Source organism: Haemaphysalis longicornis, unplaced genomic scaffold (genome assembly GCF_048455015.1).
Source record: "Haemaphysalis longicornis isolate Haplotype H1 unplaced genomic scaffold, Haemaphysalis longicornis Haplotype H1 scaffold_39, whole genome shotgun sequence".
Classification (NCBI taxonomy): Eukaryota; Metazoa; Arthropoda; class Arachnida; order Ixodida; family Ixodidae; genus Haemaphysalis; species Haemaphysalis longicornis.
This window is the reverse complement of record NW_027526359.1, coordinates 216,949-236,335: the sequence shown is the minus strand read 5'-3', so window position 1 is coordinate 236,335 and position 19,387 is coordinate 216,949. Positions and strand designations below refer to the sequence as shown.

General features: G+C 48.4%; 1 protein-coding gene across 1 annotated transcript in view; it reads right to left on the bottom strand.

Moving 5' to 3' along the window:
- Positions 1–17,818, bottom strand: part of LOC144178040 (uncharacterized) — a gene marked incomplete at its 5' end in the record, with an annotated part of 34,240 nt that extends 16,422 nt beyond the window's left edge. The window contains 3 exon segments of the mRNA XM_077705575.1: positions 8,317–8,392; positions 9,226–9,241; positions 17,766–17,818. Of these exon segments, the coding sequence (XP_077561701.1) occupies positions 8,317–8,392; positions 9,226–9,241; positions 17,766–17,804 (131 nt within the window).
- Between the last annotated feature and the right edge of the window lie 1,569 nt (positions 17,819–19,387).

Below are 19,387 nucleotides of genomic sequence, written 5' to 3'. Positions count from 1 at the left end.
CGCTCAAGGGGTCTGTGTTAATTTTGACATCGACAAAAAACATTCGCTGCTTTGACACAGGAAAGCCAATGATTCATTCCATTTTTTATGCGATAGCGCCGGGTTCAGGTCGAAGGGATGTGGAAGCCTGAAGGCATCTTTGGGTGCACGTTCAAAGTTGGCAACCGCGATCATGTCAGTTGCTTCTTGCGTTTTCTCGAGGAACGCAATGGGAGCGCCTTTGTTTAGAGGCTGGTACTGCTCGTTGAAATTAGTCACCAAAATTATGGATTTGCGTTCTTAAAAGCCCAGAATGCCTCTTGCGATGGAGACAACGCGGTCGCGAAGCAAACTTTGCTTACTCTACGATAGCGTCAACGTCAGGGGCAGCGTCTTTCCGGTAGATGGCGACCCAAAAGCCTTCGCGGGGTGGCCAGGCGACGTCATCATCGGTGATCCTTACAGCTGCACTAGGTTCGGGGCTTGGTTCTGCGTCATGGAATGATCGGAATAAAATGTTATCGTCTTGGTATGCAGGTCAATTATTGCACCGTTCTTCGTTAAAAGTATACTCATTCTGCGAATTACATGGCGGGAGCTCTTAGGCAAAATTACGAACGCAGCAGGGTACGTAATGCCGTATAACGGTGTTCTTGAGTTGCGCATTCCACTTGGCGTTAGATTAGATGCGAATTGTCCGCTGAATACTGAGTAGTAGGTCCTGTGTCTATGAGGACGACTAGATCGCAGCCTTAGATGGACAACTGGACGTCGGACGCCACCTTCCTCGAGTTCTGCGTGTCTCGGGGCGTCGTATCTCGGCTTCGGAGTGTTGATGGTTGGGCACTGTGTGTGTTCCTTCTCGTCGTTGTCACAGTTGCGTCGTCTTCTCAGTGACAGGCTCGTCCGATCTTGAAGGGTACACGTCGCGCCGTTTGGCTGTCATTGTCTTCGGGAGTCACGTCAACGTTAAACCACGTCGTTGGGCTGAGGGCATGTCGTAAATTACAGGTTTCGGTGCGTCTTTGCGTCGTTGGAAGGTTTCTTATTTTTTCATTAGCGCAACTTCACTTCCTCAAGTTACTGATTTCAGTTTTCCTTTGTGTGCTGGGGCATCTCCCATGAGTGAAGTCTGCGTCGCTTCGGCGGCTTGGCGTTCTTTATGGGTAGGAGGACGGCGAACGCTTGAAGCGCGTGGTCTTCGCTATTATTCTTCTATCTGAGTAGGGCGCTGGCCCGATAGGGGTGTTCTGCGTCGACGGACAACACTCGCCAATTGAGCCTTTGGTAGGCGCAGCGGCGGTAGATGTGGTCAGCCCCAACGCAGTGGTAGCAAACTGGATGATTATCGGGGTTCGCCATATTCCGTCTTCCTCGGCGTCTGGTTTCGGACTACAGTGGTTCGGGAGGGCGTCCGCGGATGGCGGTACGGCGTGACCTCTTGACAAGTTAGATCTGGGCGGGGTCGACGAACACCTACTGATTAGGTTATAGCGTGTTGGGCGCAAGGTGCATCCGACGCGGCAGGAGTCCCCAAAGCGTGCTGAACTTCTTTCTTGATCACGTCAGTCAGTGAAGCGACTTGAGGTTATGGCGTCGTCGCCAAAAGTTTCCGCAGATCGTCCCTGACCACTGCGCGAATGGTCTCGCGTTCTGCGTCGGACATAATTGCCCATGCTCCGCTCGCCTACGAAACTACCGCATTGACATGGCGGTGGTACTGCCTCGTTCGAACGTCAAACGTTTTCTCCGTCGCGGCCACCTCAGACGTGAATTCGGCCACTGTCTTAGAAGTGGCAAGGCGAGCAAAGAACTCTTGCTTTACCCCTTGCACCATTACCTATAGTTTCTTTTCTCCTGTCATTTCCCGTTACGCGCTTCTGAGTCTGTCATTTCCGGATTCTGGAAGAAACACCCCGGCCACTTCATGTGGGGGTTGAGTGAGCGCTTGCAGCCGAGGTGACAGTCATTTTTTTTTTGCATGACAGAGGCGAATGTTTTAGAGAACTCGCTTTTGAACAGACTCCAGTCTGTCAGGGAGCTGCCGAACACATGCCTAAATGTTTCTTTCTCATCCAACCTGTTAAATCTGCGGACGCGCTCCAGTTTCTCTTACCAGTGCTCAGGATTTTCACCCTGGGATCCGCGGAGCGAAGGTGGTTTCGCGAAGCTGTTGCAGGACGATGGGGGGAGTTGCTCCGCGCACCATCTGTCATTTTTGGCGGTCTTACTCTTGGTTCTGTCCGGCCGAAGACCAAACTCACCCATAAACTTTGCAGTTGGTGGCTTGCTCGGCAGAAGCTGGTTTGTCGGCTTCCAGAGGGCGTACGGAGCATAAAGGGTACGTATCTCGCACCTTCACCAAATGTCACGTAGCCACAGATGACATAGCTGTCTTGAAGGAAAAGCACCTTTTTTGGAGCGAACTTGTGCTCCCCTAAAAACTCAAGGAATGCGCAGGCGCCGACGCAGCCATCAACAAAGTGACGTCCACAGGCGAGCGTTAGAGAATCGAATACCGCGCGGCTGCCAATTTTTCGGCGCGATTGTTTCTCGAAACGTCGAAGTACAGCGATAACACGAGAACAGAGGGCTAACAGCTCCCCCTTTAAAAATGAGATAACCTGTGCAGTATTCAAAAGAAAAAAAAGGATACACGCACTCTGCTTGAAACGCTGTTAAGACACCCGGGCCTCGGCGAATGGTAAAAACAAACCACAAGTACAGAAAACATAATACCTGGTTTGTGCCATATTGTAAATACTTCCCTATTTCCGTTTCTTGCCTTTTACGTGGACGATACAAATGTTTTCTTCTCAGGAACAGAACTCGCACTGATAGAATCAGGAGGTACAGCTTGGCGCAATGAATTGAATATATAGCTGCATATTATTATAATTGCGCTAGAAGTAAGCAAAACAAAATTTATCATTTTTGCTCCGAAGAGTGATCCCATCCCTCGTAATGTCAAACAGAGTTATCCTTCAAAACTGATGTTCAGAAGTACTTGTCGGTTTTTTGGGGTTTGTTTGAAATCTGACCTAAACCATTCCGACCACGTCAAGCGAGTTTGCTTGACCATATATAGCTCCACATGCTTGATGCACCGAATCAGACAGATCTTCCCAATGCGTTTGAAGAAACAAGTGTATTTTTATCTAATTCAATAAAACCTTGTGTATTGCTATTTAGTATAGGCACTAGAAAACAAAACTGGCTCATATCGCATCCACAATTTTCAAGAAAGGCTTTAGGATCTGTATGCCTCATATTTAAAACCGAAAGCTTCATCTGTCAGGTTCTAAATCTCTGATCCTTTGCTGAACTTGATACTTTATTTTTAACAATTTTTATTTATCACAGCTCTAAGAATAACTTTGCAATTTTCTTTGACAAATATTTAAAACTAGAGATAGTACATAATTTACGTACGAACGACACAGTTATACATTTATCCCGACAAACTATCTTAGTCAAACTCTACATAATCAAATTGTGTCTCTCTGTAACAGCCATCCTTGAGTAATTGATGAAGCTCATAAATCTGAAACTATCTGGCAATACACAAGTAAAATAAGAATGATTCTGCTAGGTATACATGGTTTATATGAATTCACATTCTTGTTGAACATTGTATCGAATGACCAATTTATCGTGGTAGGCATCACCAATGTTAACTCTTTATCCTGTATAGACTGTGACCTGTAAGGATGTTTTGTTTAGACATGTGGCTAGTTTTCTTAGGCGGATGCAATCAGTATTTTATTTCTAGGCTGACCAAGTGTGGTATCTCCTTCTGCCTTTATTGTATACAGTCAAACCTCGTTATAACGTATCGAGATTTAAACTAATAATGCATATAACTAAGTAAAAGTAATTCCTTTTAAAATCTTGATAGAGACCATGCATTTCAAACGCCGTTTTAACGGAGTAAAATTGACCTGTGAATAAATACAACGCACAATATTAGTCGCCTATCCACCAAAAAAAAACACGAAGGAACCCACCCCGGTGCGTTACGTATTACATGGAGATGGACACTCGTTTTGAGCGGCCATTTTAAAAATCCTGCGTCGACCTCACGGCCATGCGCATCCAGGCCTAGCGTGGCTCATAAACCAACAGGCCCAAAATTCCGCGGTAGTTCGCTGCGGCTCGCTGCCTTTCACTGCCGATGGCCCTCATGTTTACGTGCACGACGTTCGCGTCCGTAAGGGACCCTTTCTTCCTACGAGGGAGACAAATTTGTGCTCAAATCAAGCAGCAAACACTATGTGGGCCTCGTGGTCTTTAGTCTTTCTTGGGCTACTTAGGCGCAAAGATTTTCTTCTGTCTGTCTGTCGCTAAATTTATCCACCCGGGCAAAATTTTAAAAAGTTGTTGAAATAGAAATAAATATAGGCTACACCTTTCCGAACAGCTAATTATGGAGTGAATGGCAATGTTCATAATAAATAATTTTGCCTAGTAAAAGGAAAACGCTAGGCATATTTAGGGCAACACATCCATACATAAGGGAGAATAGCAGTGTTTTTTATAATTAAGAATACGTGGATGCGTTATTGTTGTACGGAATAATACGCTTAAAAATCGCTGTTACACAAAACTAAAAAGCGCTCGCGCGAGGTGCTAGCACTCGTAGCGGCGTTGTGAGTAGTCCAACAGTGACGAATGGTTACATTATTTGGCGCACGAGAAGTAGGGCTTAAAGTGTTTAAGTCACGCCAACACCTTGTTTATTGTGGGGGAAGCGAGAAGGGGAGAGAAGCGGATAGGTGAGCGCAAAAAAAGACGCCTTTACGTGGCTCGCGAAACATATGGCTGTCGTTTTTGGAAAAGATTTGCAGGGAAGTAAAGACATCAGCCAGCATTATTTCTCGATAAGTTTTTGCTACGCAAAGCGTCATCACCAACTTTGCTTGTTTCCTGCCCTCTCTCACGGGTGGTGATGTTTATATCCGATTTAAGAAGGCAAGACAACAGGCATAACGTATGACCTCCCAAACAGGTTATGTATTTAATGTTGACAGACAATAAAGAGCGTATGAAGACTTTATAAACAAGGTCTGTGCTGACGCAGCGTACACCCCTCCCCCCTGTAACTCAGAAATGGACCCAACGTATCGAGCACCAGAACATTGCCCTCATTCTCCTGTGGACGTCAAATCGGATTTACACCGCCTCATTTGGTCATGTGTATATTTTCAGGAGCGTCGACCACAGCTCCTACTATGGCACTACCCTTTTACATTCCCTGAAATACCACGCAAACTTGCCTGTTGTGAGCTTGTTTCGGTGGTCGCTAGTTACGCATTTACTAGTGTACTGGGGCGGGTTAAAACCATTTAAACTCGGGCTGATTGCTGCGTTTGCGAAAATTCTGGAGGCAACTCTAGTAGCACAGCGGCATCTTCCGGAACACACGCACCCGGGCGGAGCTTCCCTATGCCAGTTTAAAACTTCGCGCAGAGGCGGTACTTGGACTGTACGGAAGACTTCACGACAACACAAGGTCACGAAAACCTCCCATTCCCAAAGCACTTGGTACGGGCTTTTGCCAAGAACGACGTTACAGAAGGATGCAATTTCTACGGATAAGTTTTAAAACCGCAAGTACGCCGTCCACGCTGCTGCGAGCGTGGTGGCAAACAGCCGCGCCAGCCTCGTAGTAGCGAACTAAGCAGTTGTCCTAGATGCAATTACCTACACCCACCAAAACCGAAACAAAGCCAAAACGGGTGCCATGATTACGGCAGTGCGCCACGGTGAGCACCCCGCCTTGGAGAAAATATCATCCCTGGTTCATAGTGAGCTTTGCGAGTCCTCGCGGCAGGCACAATTTTATACGGACTGCTGAAACTTATCCCTGTGTTTCCAAAGTAGACAGCACCATTTGGACCCCCGGACACAAGGAGCTGCAGGAAAATGAAGCTATACATAACGTGGTGCGTAGGGCGCACTTACCAGCCACTAACCACATTCCCCTACCTATCGCCATTGACGAGCGCCTCCAGAAAATCCGTGTAGTGATGGGTTTCTTCCCCGCGACATTCCAAAGTAAAGATCGTTGACATGATTGCTCTCCGCAAAGTTCAAACGAAGAATCACATTCAGAAGTAATTGCAGTTCCTAAAGATACCCTGCCACAATTTTGTCATTTTTTCGGAATCTTAAATGCTTGCAGAATGCTTTACACCGACACATCCAGCACTTAGACAATGTTTCGTAGTAAAGTACCTCAGCCACGATTTACGACTCTATGCCCCGAGAACAACTTAGAAACTGGGTCAGAAGATTCTTCCCTCTTTTCCCGTCTATGCGTACTTCAACCGCTGTAAATACGTCATTAGCGGTGTAGCGGCTATAGGTTAGCTCTTCTTTAGTTGCAGTAACAAACGCATTCGATAGCCACTTTAAAAAAAACGCCACAAGAACAAAGCAGGAACGGAAGGCGTATGTGCTGCTGGAAGGAGCATATCATGCTGTGCCGCTCCGTGCTGGTGATAAGTATAGCATTCGCAGTGCTTCAATACGCAAAGAAAAACATTAGGGATATGATTTATCAGAAGTGTTACAGGGGACGAAGGCCTCTGTAACACTGGACAAATGGACTTTGAGTTCAAGGGACTCTGTAAAAGTAAGCGCGCCCGGTTCTATAACGGATGCGCTTACTGTAATATTTTCGCCGTTTGAGCGCACGTAAAACACGAGGACGCATCTGCAGGTACCTGCAGTCTTACATTCAATAAAGATGGTTTTGAAGAACCGTCAAATAACCAAAATGAAATCAGCTTCCGCATTGTAAGTGAATTTTGTTCGGGAAGCAGAGCGTCCAGTATATGGTGGCGCGCTCTTACCTTGTTTGAGAAACTTATGCATTTCTTCTTTTTTCGAATTCTATAATTCCGGCGTTAACAACGTTCATGGTGCGAGTGACTTTCATTTAAAAAAGGGCGACACTGAGTTATGTATCCAAGCCAAAAAACACTGGGTTTCTCATTCACTAACAGATTACTTCCCGTGCTTGTTGTAGACGCTGCTTACTCACACCCTTCTTTTGGGCTTTGTAGTTTCGGGGTGCACACGTTCGTTGTCTTAAACGCTGTTTCAACCGTATTCCTTTCCTTCGGGACAACACGTTTTTTTTTTATTGGACTATGTCTTGTGTATGCTACGCATTTTTAATTTATGTTGACGCAGTTGGCTATGGAGCGCTTGGCCCGGGAAATGGTGGGAAGGACATGAGTGGGAAGGTTGAAGAAATGTTGCGCCACGAAAAAACGGATATGGTAATGCTGAGGAAGTAACACTAGCAGGGGATGCCGAAGGGTATTCAGGAGCGATGCTTGATGTGGCTGCCTTCCACCCACTGCACTAACTTCCCGGACTGCTCTTCCGGTCGACGCGCTGTGTGTGCCCTGACTTTTGCAGTCACCGCCACCTTCGCTATACAGCAAAGGCGGGTCCTTCGCACGGGGCCCATAACACTGCCTGGGCGAATATGGAAAAGTTGCTGCTATTTATTTTTCTGGCGGGCGTATATCTTGGGTTATACGATGGTCAGCCCGTGCACATGGTGAATAAACGTGGTGCACAGGCGGTGCAAACTTCTGTTCATAGAACGCTACAAAATGCGTTTATGTGCCTTTGAGGGGACAAAGTGGTTCAAATTTGGACCTTACGCTCCTAACACGTAAGTAGGCTCTGGCGCTTCCCTTTATCGCTTTATACGAAACACCTTAACAATGCAGAGTTTGTAGCTGTGATTTGGGTTTGCAGCATTATTTTTCGGGGCGCTATAGGAGTACAACCTCCATAGACAGCGTCTCTAACGCAGTGTTTCATTTGCACTCACACCACTTGGCAAACCCAGCGAGTTATGTGTGTATATTTGAAAATCAGGGCGACTGGACATGAGACTCCTTTTTTCATTTGTATGAATATAGTGAAAGTCCAAACATTGCGCCCCTGCCTTATGCTATAGAGTACGTTTGAACCTCGTTCAGCCTGTATATTTGTGCAGATATCGCCGACGCTAAGGTGCGACGCTCAAGAGGGTAGAATTAATAGTATAAAGCTTAATTCGATAATCTGAAATTTCTGCGTCAGCGACAGCAAGTGGTCATTAAAAAATGGCATACGTTTAGAGCTTGCTTGTACAAAAACCGTTAAAACAGTCTCTAAAGTAAAAATAATTTATTGCGGCACCAAGTTTATTTACCTACGGGTTCGCGCTCTTTACTTTCTGAACCAACAAGCAATACGCAAGTTTGGCGCCTCAAAATGAAGAATTATGATCGTTTGTGTCACACAAGAATGACGCCAATCTTTTCTTACCTTTTCGTCGTTTGGGAATCTCGCCGTTCTTCAAGTATTTCGAGAAGCTCGGCCAGGTCGCCGTTTGTATTCCTCTCTGGAAAAAAAAATTGGGTGTTTTATTTGCTAAGGCTACACCTCGATCACTCGATACGGGCTGGACACATCGTATTTAGTTCAACACTGTAATATTTTCAACTAGGCGAGAGATCTCGCCGCCCAGAAGTTCGTTTTTCGCCTCAAGCAGAAACCGCGGAGCGGATTCGTTACTGAAGCGGCGTATTTGTGCCCGCCACAATACGCACAACACCTCGGAATAATGTACAAGCACGCCTCTACGGAACACGGAGAAGGAATAAATCACAAGTAATCGTCTACACTTTCTTGCAAATCTGTAGCGAATCAGTTATTTCCTTTTTAGGAGTAGCAGCTCTTGTACTGCAATTAAGTTATTTATATTGAATTAAGGACTGCTTATTGGAATACTTCCCGCCACTTTTTTTAGAGGCGAAGCACTTAGGAGCTCGGGCTGTCGGCGTATCCTGTCGCCTGATGCACTGACATGTCTTTGCAAGAATTTTGCAGGAATACATCTTTAGCATGTAAAGTGATGTACCAGTAAAATACAAAAAAGATATGTTCTTTCAACCTTTTCGTTCTAATGCATCCACACGAGAAATTTCCGCTCCTTAATGTTCTCTATTGTAATTAGAGCGCCAATTTAGAAAAGCCCATTAAAGAAAATCCCACAACTACATTCATAGAGGAGCGAAGGTATGTACACGATAGAGCAATCAACCAATGTGCGACAGCTTGAATATACGTTACTGCTATCACTGCCAAAAGAGTGAAGCTATATTGGTCACTTCTGGCGGCATCCAGAAATGTTGTTTTACGGTTATATTACTTATCACAAAAAAATTGGCTTACCACCTTTCACTGTAATCTGAAACGACAGAAACACGAAGTGGTTTAGTTGAGTTTCACACTGCTTGTGAGCTTTATACAGAACAGCAAAATCAGGATGTTGAAATTATCTTTCAGACAACATTTACGCATTGTCTTCGTGAATTAGTGTGGTTCAGTACTCTTTCGTTCGGGTTCCGTGCGGAGAGTTTACAATCATTGTGTTTATTTGAAGTGTCGCATCGAACCTGACGTGGACATCTAGCACTAACTTAGAAACGAAACCGCGCACAAAAAACCTGCGTGCATACGGTGACACCTCCATTGCATTGACACCCTGCAGCGACCCCTCAGTCTCTGCTCCCGTACCCCGCTCTGTAGGAACTACCTGCTTCGGACCCACTGACACTCTTTGTACGGAGGACGGTGCGATGTTCTATACACTGCTATGGCTGCATATAATCGCAGAAAAGACCAGATTGCGCTTTCGTCCAAAGAGAACATGACCACACGCGCATGGTGCACCATCAGAATTGGTCGGTCACAAGGGCAGATGAAGTGGCGATAGCGCTAGCAGCTACGCCCAAAAATACCAAAGTAATTATCTGCGACTCCAAAAACGCAATTAGAAATATAACAGAGGATGATTTTCAGCTGGGGCGGCCAGAATCTTTGCAAAAAACCCAATGGACAATCAGGTTTCATTAGTACGGACCCCAGCACATCAGGCTCTCAGAGGCAATGAAGGAGTACATGAGCTCGCCCGAGGACTAACATTCCGACCAGGCTAAGGCACCCCTTCCAAAGAACACACATTGTCTCAAAAAGACAGGATGTTCACTACAGAGAAATAACGAAATAGTATAGATGAACAAGAAAATAATACCCAGAGGGAGACTGTACACTCAGCAAAAAGGAAGAGGCATTCTTGCAAAAATTACAGGTTGGAACCCACCCAAATCCGCAACTCCTTAGTAAACGCCACCGAGATCAATTTGACCCCAAATTCAAACATTGCCAAAGCGTTGCAAGCATAGTCCACATGATAAGGGCGTGCCCACAGATATCAGGCGGCCCACACACCATAGACACTTGGGAGGCTCTGATGCTCAGCTCAGAACTAGAAGCCCAACCGAAGATCATCAATCCTGCGCGGTCTAGAACTCTCCTGGGAACTTTCGTATATAGAGCGCCTTTATATTCCTTATGCATCTCCAATTCAAGCCGGTTTCTACGCCATCCTACTCACTTATCTTTTCTTATGTTTGCTGCCACCTTCGCCATTCCACCTCATACCCGCCGTCCTTTACTGTGTATATTGAGAAACGACGGTTGGCGTGGCCGTTTATTCCAACGCTCCGGGCCGAGGAAGACGATCAAGCGGTGATGATGATTATTTACAGGTGATGATGATGCCCAGACCATCGGGGCTAGCACTGATGATAGTGTGTGATTACGAAGAAGCGCCGGTAACATAACCCAAAGTACTGGGAGCGTAGTCACTGGGTCTCACATAATTTCCCCTCCGCGAGCGGAAGCGGCCTCCTGGCCGCGAGTCAGTCGGTGGTACGCCGGTTGAATGGCTTCAGCCGGGATCCATGAACGATTTCAGTTCCACGGCGACGGCGGTCTGTAGGCGGAGTTACCGGCTTGATGCGATAATTTACAGGAGAAGTCTCTTCTAAGATTTGGTATGGGCCAAGAAAACGGTGGAGGAACTTCTCGCACAGTCCGGGGACTCGAACGGGTGTCCATAGCAACACTTCATCCGCGGGCCGAAACCGCAAAGAGCGATGGTTCACGTCGTAGCGGGTTTTCCGTTCGTGCTGCTGAATTTCTGTTCGACGTCGCGCGAGGTCTCGGCAGTGGACGAGCCGCGAAACGTACTGCTCATGCGATGGAGCATCAGAGGCGTCAGGAGCGTAGAAAAAACTGGATTCGAAAGTAATCGATGGGGAGCGGCCAAAGACAAGAAAGAACGGTGAATAGCCGGTAGTCTTTTGCTTGGCGGAGTTGTAAGCGAAGGTTACAAAGGGTAAGATAACGTTCCAGTTGCCATGATCAGGACTAATATACATGGAGAGCATGTCCGACAGTGTTCGATGAAATTGCTCGGTCAGACCATTCGTCTGGGGATGGTAGCTGGACGTTGTTTTGTGGGCCGTGTTCGAAGCACGCAGAAGCTCTTCAACAACGGTTAAAAAAAAAACCTTGCCGCGGTCGCTCAGAAGGACGCGTGGAGCTCCATGGCGCAAAATAATGTTGTGCAGGATGAAGTCTGCCACTTCTGCGGCGGCGCCAGAGCGAATAGGCGCAGTTTCGGCGTACCTAGTCAAATGATCTACGGCCGTAACTATCCATCGGTACCCACATTGGGTTGCAGGTAGAGGTCTATACAAGTCGATGCCCACGGTCTTAAAGGGAGCCGAAGGACAAGGAAGAGGCTGCAGTAGCCCGGTCGGAGGAGTAGTCGAACGTTTTCCGTGCTGGCAAGAGGCGCACGAGCGGACGTACTTGGCCACAGCTGCAGAGAGGCCAGGCCAAAAGTAGCGGCTACGTCTTCGCTCGTATGTTTTTGCGACGCCAAGGTGCCCAGCGGTTGCCTTATCGAGATATTCTTCGAGGATACGACATCGAAGTGGACCAGGTACTACAGGGACCCATTTGTTGCCATTGGGATGGTAATTTTGGCGGTAAAGGACACCATGCAGGAGATGAAACTTGGCGAGTTGACGACGTGCACGGCTGGTCGGACGTGGCACACGGCCGTGGAGGTAGTCCATGATGGGGCGGCAGTATGCGTCTGCTCGCTGTAGCGAGGGCACGTCACCGTGTCCAGCAGCGCTAGGGAAAGTGTTGGTGCCAAAGGGACATCGTGGTCGAGGCTTTCCTGGAGAGCAGTCGACGGAGAAGACAATGGGCAACGAGACAGAGCGTCTGCGTCCGTATGCTTCTTTCCGGACTTATACGTCACAGAAAAATCATATTGTTGGAGGCGGAGAACCCAGCGACCAAGGCGCCCAGACAAGTTTTTCACGGAAGATAACAAGCATAGTGCATGGTGATCTGTGACCACTGTAAAGTGACGGCCATGGAGGTAAGGCCGCAATTTTTGAACCCCCCAAACGATGGAAAGGCATTCCTGTTCTGTAATGGAGTAATTCTTCTCGGCGGATGTCAACGAACGACTAGCATAGGAAACGACCCTCTCCCGGAGCTGAGCATCACTTTGAAGGAGAACAGCGCCGATTCCGTGGCCACTTCCGTCTGTGTGGAGGATAGCGGGCTTGCTTTCATCAAAGTGGCAGAGTACCGGGCTAGACGTTAAGGCGGCTTTCAATGCCTCAAAGGCTTGTTGGCACTCATTCGACCAAACGTAAGCTACGCCGTACTGTAGGAGCTGGTTGAGGGGGGCCGCAATGGTGGCAAAGTTCCGGACAAAGCGACGGAAATACGAGGCCAACCCGAGAAAACTGCGAAGATCTTTTTGTTGGCATGGACGCGGAAATCCGACAACGGCAGCGATTTTGTCGGGGTCGGGTCGTATCCCGTCCTTGCTAACGACATGGCCGAGTACCTTGATAGCTTTGGTCGCAAAACGACATTTTTTTAGTTGAGCTGAAGTCCAGCATTGGAGATGCACGTAAGCACTACGGCCAAGCGTTGGAGATGCTCAGCAAATGTCGAGGAAAAGACAACCACGTCGTCAAGATAGCAAAACAGGTCTTCCATTTTAGTCCTCTAAGCGCTGAGTCCATCATTCGCTCAAAAGTTGCTGGGGCATTGCACAAGCCGAACGGCATGACATTAAATTCATATAGGCCGTCTGGAGTAGCAAACGCCGTCTTTTTCTTGTCGGACTCGTGCATCGGTATCTGACAGTAACCAGAACGCAAGTCAAGGCTCGAAACGTATTCGGCTCCTTGAAGGCAGTCCAGGGCGTCGTCGATCCGGGGCATAGGATACACATTCTTTTGGGTAATTTTGTTGAGGACCCGATAATCTACACAAAAACGCACGGAACCATCCTTTTTCTCCACCAAGACGACTGGGGAAGACCAAGGACTGGATGAGGGCCGAATAACGTTACGCTGCAGCATGTCGTTCACATTCTCCTCAATTACTTGCCGTTCTGATGGGGAGACTCGGTACGGGCGGCGGTGAACAATAGTTCATCCATCAGTTTTGATGCGATGCGTAGCTGCAAAGGTGCGAGTAAGGAACTTTGAATGGGTATCGAACGAGGCCCGGTGCTTGTGTAAAAATTCCAGTACTGAGGATTTCTGTGATGGGGTAAGGTCCGGACCGATGGTGACCGCAATAGACGACGTGACGTAGAGGAAACGGTGGTGGAAGGCCCACTGCCAGTGCAAAGAGTACCACACGGAAGGATGGACACGTCGTCGGCAGAGACAGAAGCAATCGCACAGCCTTGTGGGAGCAGAACCACTTCGGACGTCGTATTACGCACAGGGATAAAGGCGCGCCCTCGGGAAAATCGTACCAGACAAGCGGCTACAGCAAGACCTCGTGAAAGGAGGCGGCCGCACAGAATGGCCAGCACATCGCCGTCAACAATTTTGTGAGCGGAAACTGAAAGAATGTGCTCTTGGCGGGCGGGCACAACGTGATCGGTACGTAGCACCAGACGAGGCGCACTTGTTTCCGGGACAGCTGAGTGATGAACGTCTGTGATGCTAATAGCAGGAGTGCGGCAACAAATAACGGCGGAAGTGGACGAAAGAAAGTCCCAACCAAGAATAAGCTTATAGGGGCACTCCGAGATTACCGCACACTGAACGTGATGACACAGCCCGTCGATAGAAACACGTATCGTGCAGAAGGCAGAAGGTTGGATGGACGTGTCGTTCGCACCACGTAATAAATGGCCACTTTACGGGGTTTTTACCTTTTGTAGTCTCTTACAAAGGTCACCTCGAATAATAGAAATACTTGCTCCAGTGTCCACCAAAGCTCCGATATCGTTACCTTCAACTGATACTGACAAGTTCGATGGGTGTTCTGGAGGAGTTGCTAATGTACCGTTAGATGCAGTTTCCCCTCCAAAAACTGCATGACTTAGTTTTCCGAGAGGTGGGTGGGGTCATGTACGACCGGGCGAACCGGAGACACAGATCGTCGAAATGGTGATGGGGAACGACGTCGCGACGCACGAGAATTGGTTGGGGACTCGGAAGTGGCAGGAGGAGAGGACCGCCGCGGCGGAGATGGGTAACCCCTCTGGCGGTAGCCGTAATGAGGGTTTGGTCGGTCACGTTCGTACGTGTCGTAGCCACGTCGCTCATCAATTAAACGCCTCCTACAGAACCGTGAAATGTGCCCGCGAATTCCGAAGTAGCAACACACCCGCCGGTTGAAAGAGGGCTGAGGGCGCTGCGGTCGCCATGCTGGATAGTAAGGCTGCAGCCCAGGGACCGGACTGACCTCTGCCACGTAGCCAGGAACTGGTTGTGCGGGGACGCCTGCCACAGACAGAGGCGGCCTGCCAGCCACTTCGGAATAGGATGGCGTGACTGGAGGAGGGGTAAGATCGGCGGGAAATCTTCCGTGAGTACATGCGGCAAGCTCCTCTCTAATGATCTCTCGGAGGATAGGTGTAGCCGAGTAGGAACTGGTAGAAGAGACGTGCACATAGGTGCGGCCGTCAAGTTTTTCCCGAATCAGTTGGCGTATTAGAGCTCGGAGGTCCTAATCGCCGCTGTTCCGGGCCACGGTACCCTGCTGGAGACGGAGAGACTGCAGGTCGTCCAGGCGCTGGCACATTGTCCTCACATCCGAAACGGTAGTCGGATTCTGAAGGGCCAGGGCATTAAAGGCAAACTGGCCGATCCCTTTCAAGATGTGGCGCACGCAATCAGCCTCCGTCATGTCTTTGTTCACCTTTCGGCACAGGGCTACAACATATTCAATGTACGACGTGTACGTCTCACAAGGATGTTGGAATCGTCCCTCCAGCTTCTTTTTCGCGAGGTCTGAGCAGGCCGAGGAAGAGCCGAAAATCTGGCGCAGCTGCGTGGTGAAATCGTCCCAGTCATCAATACGGTGCGCATTGTTCCGGAACCACGTTTTGGCTACATCGTCCAGTGACCACGAGACGTTTTCAAGCTTCACGCGGTCGTCCCACCTGTTAAAGGCGCTGACGCGTTCGAAGGTATCAAGCCACTCGTCAACGTTCTCATTACGAAGGCCAGCGAACATCGGTGGATCCCGCTGGTGGCTGGTGACGAAGTACGGCGGGACGGCTGCTGAGCCCGCCCCACCGGTTCCGCTGCCGGTTCCGGTTCCACGTTCCGCTGTCATAGGCATGGCGTCTCGCGGCAAGCGACGACCCGAACGGAGCTCCAGGGGTGCACTCAGAGATGGAGGACGAGGGGTCAAGACGCACGCTCCACAACTTGAGAGACGACGGTTGGCGTGGCCGTTTATTCCAACGCTCGGGCCGAGCAAGAAGATCAAGCGGTGATGATGATTATTTACAGGTGATGATGATGCCGAGCCCATCGGGGCTAGCACTGATTATAGTGTGTGATTACGAAGAAGTGCCGGTAACATAACCCAAAGTACTGGGAGCGTAGTCACTGGGTCTCACAATATAAAAACATATACTCTTGTTCTATAAGTTTTAAACTAGCTGTATAGGCCCTTCTCAACATTAGCGCAAACTCCAGTATTTCCTTCTTCTCAGTTGATGACAAGACCATGAGGCTCCGCAAGAGAGTTTACAACAGCATGCCGCAATTGATTCTTTTTTGGCGCTGCTTCTTTTCTCGGCCCCAACCCCACTTTCAGCGATGAAGATTATTCGCTACATAAATGATAAAGCTCAAACTCTAACATATTATCCCTCCCTTTGGATTCCCAAAGTCCCTCCTTGTATTCCCACGATACACAGTTTCTTCAAGCGAAACTTGTATTGACTAAATCGTGTCGTGGAAGATCTTGATTGTTTTTTTTTTCAAACTATACGCCTCCTAAAAAAGTTCCCTGTAGTCGTAAGTAAGCTTAGGTTATTCGCGTTATGATGCCACCGTCCATTCGATTTTGCCATTCAGCCACGGTATGTATATGCATAGCTTTGAAGGGCATCCTTGCGATGCCGCGTGGCCACGGCCGTCGCCTTCGACAGGCTGCACTGCATGCCTGGAGATGCAGGGATAATTATAAGTAGTTGATCCCGAAAATTATTTCCGCTTTTATGCACCACCACTGGCACGGACAACGCCGTAGATAGGCCTCACCGCATACCGGAAGATGAGGGGTAACTAGAAGTTTGCCTAGAACTCTAGCGTGACAGCCGACGTGCCAACGGAAGTGAATCTGGTATGTGAGTGGTAAGATTTTTTTTTAACATCGGCATAAGCTCAGCCAGTGGGGTGGTGGGCTTTTATTTGGGTTGGGTAAGGGTAGGTAGGGTTTTGTTAGGTATAAATTTGGGTTGATGATGGATGGGTTTGGATTTGTTTACCGGATGGCTTGGGGTTTTGAGATTTTGTATGGTTAATGCTGACTGACAAGAAGATTCTGGCACACTTTTCTTCTCTTTTGAAAAGGGGCTGGTTACACAGTAACCAAATGCAGTAATAAACAAAGAACGAGGCGAGGACAGGAGGAACGCTCGACATGCCCTCGCTTCGTCCCCTGTTTATTACTGCGGTTATTTACGGCGTGTATGAACCAACACGCCCAAACCTTCTCTCTTCTGAGGGATGTTTGTTGTTCAACAAAAAAATCCTAGACGATGCCGTGAATTCACGTAAGACATTCCGAAAATGGTGCTGGCCGGTCTAAATTGCCGAATCTTCCTTCTGTTTGTCTCAAACTACCGTAAACCTTCATAATCATAGCTGAACATATATCAAAAACTTTGCTGCGCCTTCTCTCGGTCCTTTTAATCCTATCGATTCACTGACTTTAAACCCGAACGCACTAACCATCCCGCTGAAAGGGTTTCAATAAAAACATTCCACTCCTAGTGCTATAGCAGATATCTACCTCTGCAGGACGTCTGGCCGTTCACTTAGATTTCTCCGACTCATAGAGATTCTTCCTCAGATCTCTGCGGTACCATCTTCAACTACACTCTTTGAGGTGACGACTGGCTGGAACGGCCCACATCGCGAACCTCCGCCATATCCGTGACATACAGCCATCATTGTCAATAAAACTTGCACCACTAACGCTGAGGCGCATGGAAATAATACACACTTTCCGTGTACCACGCTATTGCCATGGGTTACGGAAAAACACATCAGGATGAATCTATGCGGCTTTCACGAGATGTTTCGGGCATGTCGAAGTGATGCCGTCGGTCATTTCTGATACCCTAGTCAGCGGGGACCGTCATATTCGAAATCTACACGTGAAGCCTTCTTCGCTGTTTTCCTCATAGCCCTTCGTGCACTACTGCAGCTGGAAATTCCAACGCTGCTACTTTGGCTAAAAGCTGAAATATTTCACCCCAAACGTATTTATACGCAACAGGTTACACATCGTAGCGCGAAGGCTCACAATTGCATAGTTTATTGGACAAATGCAGTACTCACCATTATTAAAGCCCCCACCAATAAAGCAGTCGGCGCCATACTGCACTACGTAGCTGCAAGGAAAAGGTATTCTCACTTTATTATCCACCAAATGCCCAAACTTTCTTACCCAATGTCTCTCCCCATTTAAAGAAGGCTATAGCACAAACGTATGTTATACATTGTCCAAACTGTTTACCACATTCTTCAATGTTGACCTATGACTAGCATTAAGATGAAAATTTCAAGGCCCAGTTTGAAGCTGCATCTTTTTACGTCTGTCTGCCCCGACGTAACTTTGTACCGCGTAACATAGGAATGTACAATCACCCATTTTAGCCCACCTACCTTACCCAAGCCCAACCGAGAACTTTCACAAACAACGACGGGCTTCCGATGGAGACCCGGGAGGCTGATTTCTTGTGCTGGGCAACGGCCGTGTACCGAGGGTACACGGATAAATTACTCCGTCGCAAGAGGAAAGGTTCCGACCATAAATTTTTTTTAAGTGCGAATGCACTTCTTAAGCGACCCTGAATCACGCGTCCACCGCCGTCCGTCTATCCGCACCACATACCCACTTAGGGCGATTGGCCAAGAAGAGTTCCTAATTTCTTTAGCACATACCCACTTAGGGCGATTGGCCAAGAAGAATTCTTTCGCATCACCCGTGCATTCCCACTTCCCCATCGACGACTGCTGCTTCGCCAGGAGCGGAAGTCGGGGCGAGTACTGCGGCGTCTACCTCGTCGGTCACGTCTACGCGAACCTCGTGTCGCACGCCGTGTCCACCTCGCCGGTCAGGGACGAGTCGCCGTACAGTGCCGTCTACACCGACGCGTACTCGGGCGACGGAATCGTGGTCGTCACCCTCTACCTCGCGCCAAACATCTCGCACGACGACGTCGTCGAATACGTGGACGCGGCGATGGAGAGTGTGGCCAGGCGCGTAAAGCCTTCGGACCCGGTCGTGGTTGTTGGGGACTTTAACGTGGACGTGCGAAAGGGCGGCCAGTGGTTGATGGAATACATGCTCGCCAACCACTCCATGACGTGCCTACCGCTAGAGGCTCCCACCACCATCAACGGCAGCTACATCGACCTGGCCTTTGCGAGGAACTGTCTGATACGCGCGGTCTTGCAACAACTCTTGACCGTACATTTCAGTGACCACAAGGTGGTCATAATGACCGTCAACTACAACGACAACACCAACAAGTGCTGAATAAAGAATACTGTCGTTTCACTTTACTTGCGTGTGTGTGTGATCTCCTCGAACATACACTTTAATTCACCAAGATTTCCAGAGAACGACTAACGGGGTGTGCGAATCCCCACTTGATCACGCGGGGGTGTTAAATGCAACTAACGGGCGAATGCCAACACAGTTCAACATAACTCCCCCTCATAGCATCACCCGTGCATTCCCACTTCCCCATGCTCCCCTTCGGGAAATGCGGGTGAATTTTTTCTCAATATATTTATTCTTGCTCCTGCTACCCCTGGTACACCATGTGGAAGATGGCCCCACCAACCCTAAACTAGTGAACTACTAGACAGTGACTGGGCGTATGTTTGTGCAAAATTTTCGACTCTTCCGACGGTCAGGAGAGCCATAGTTTTTCCGCACTCACCTGGGATAT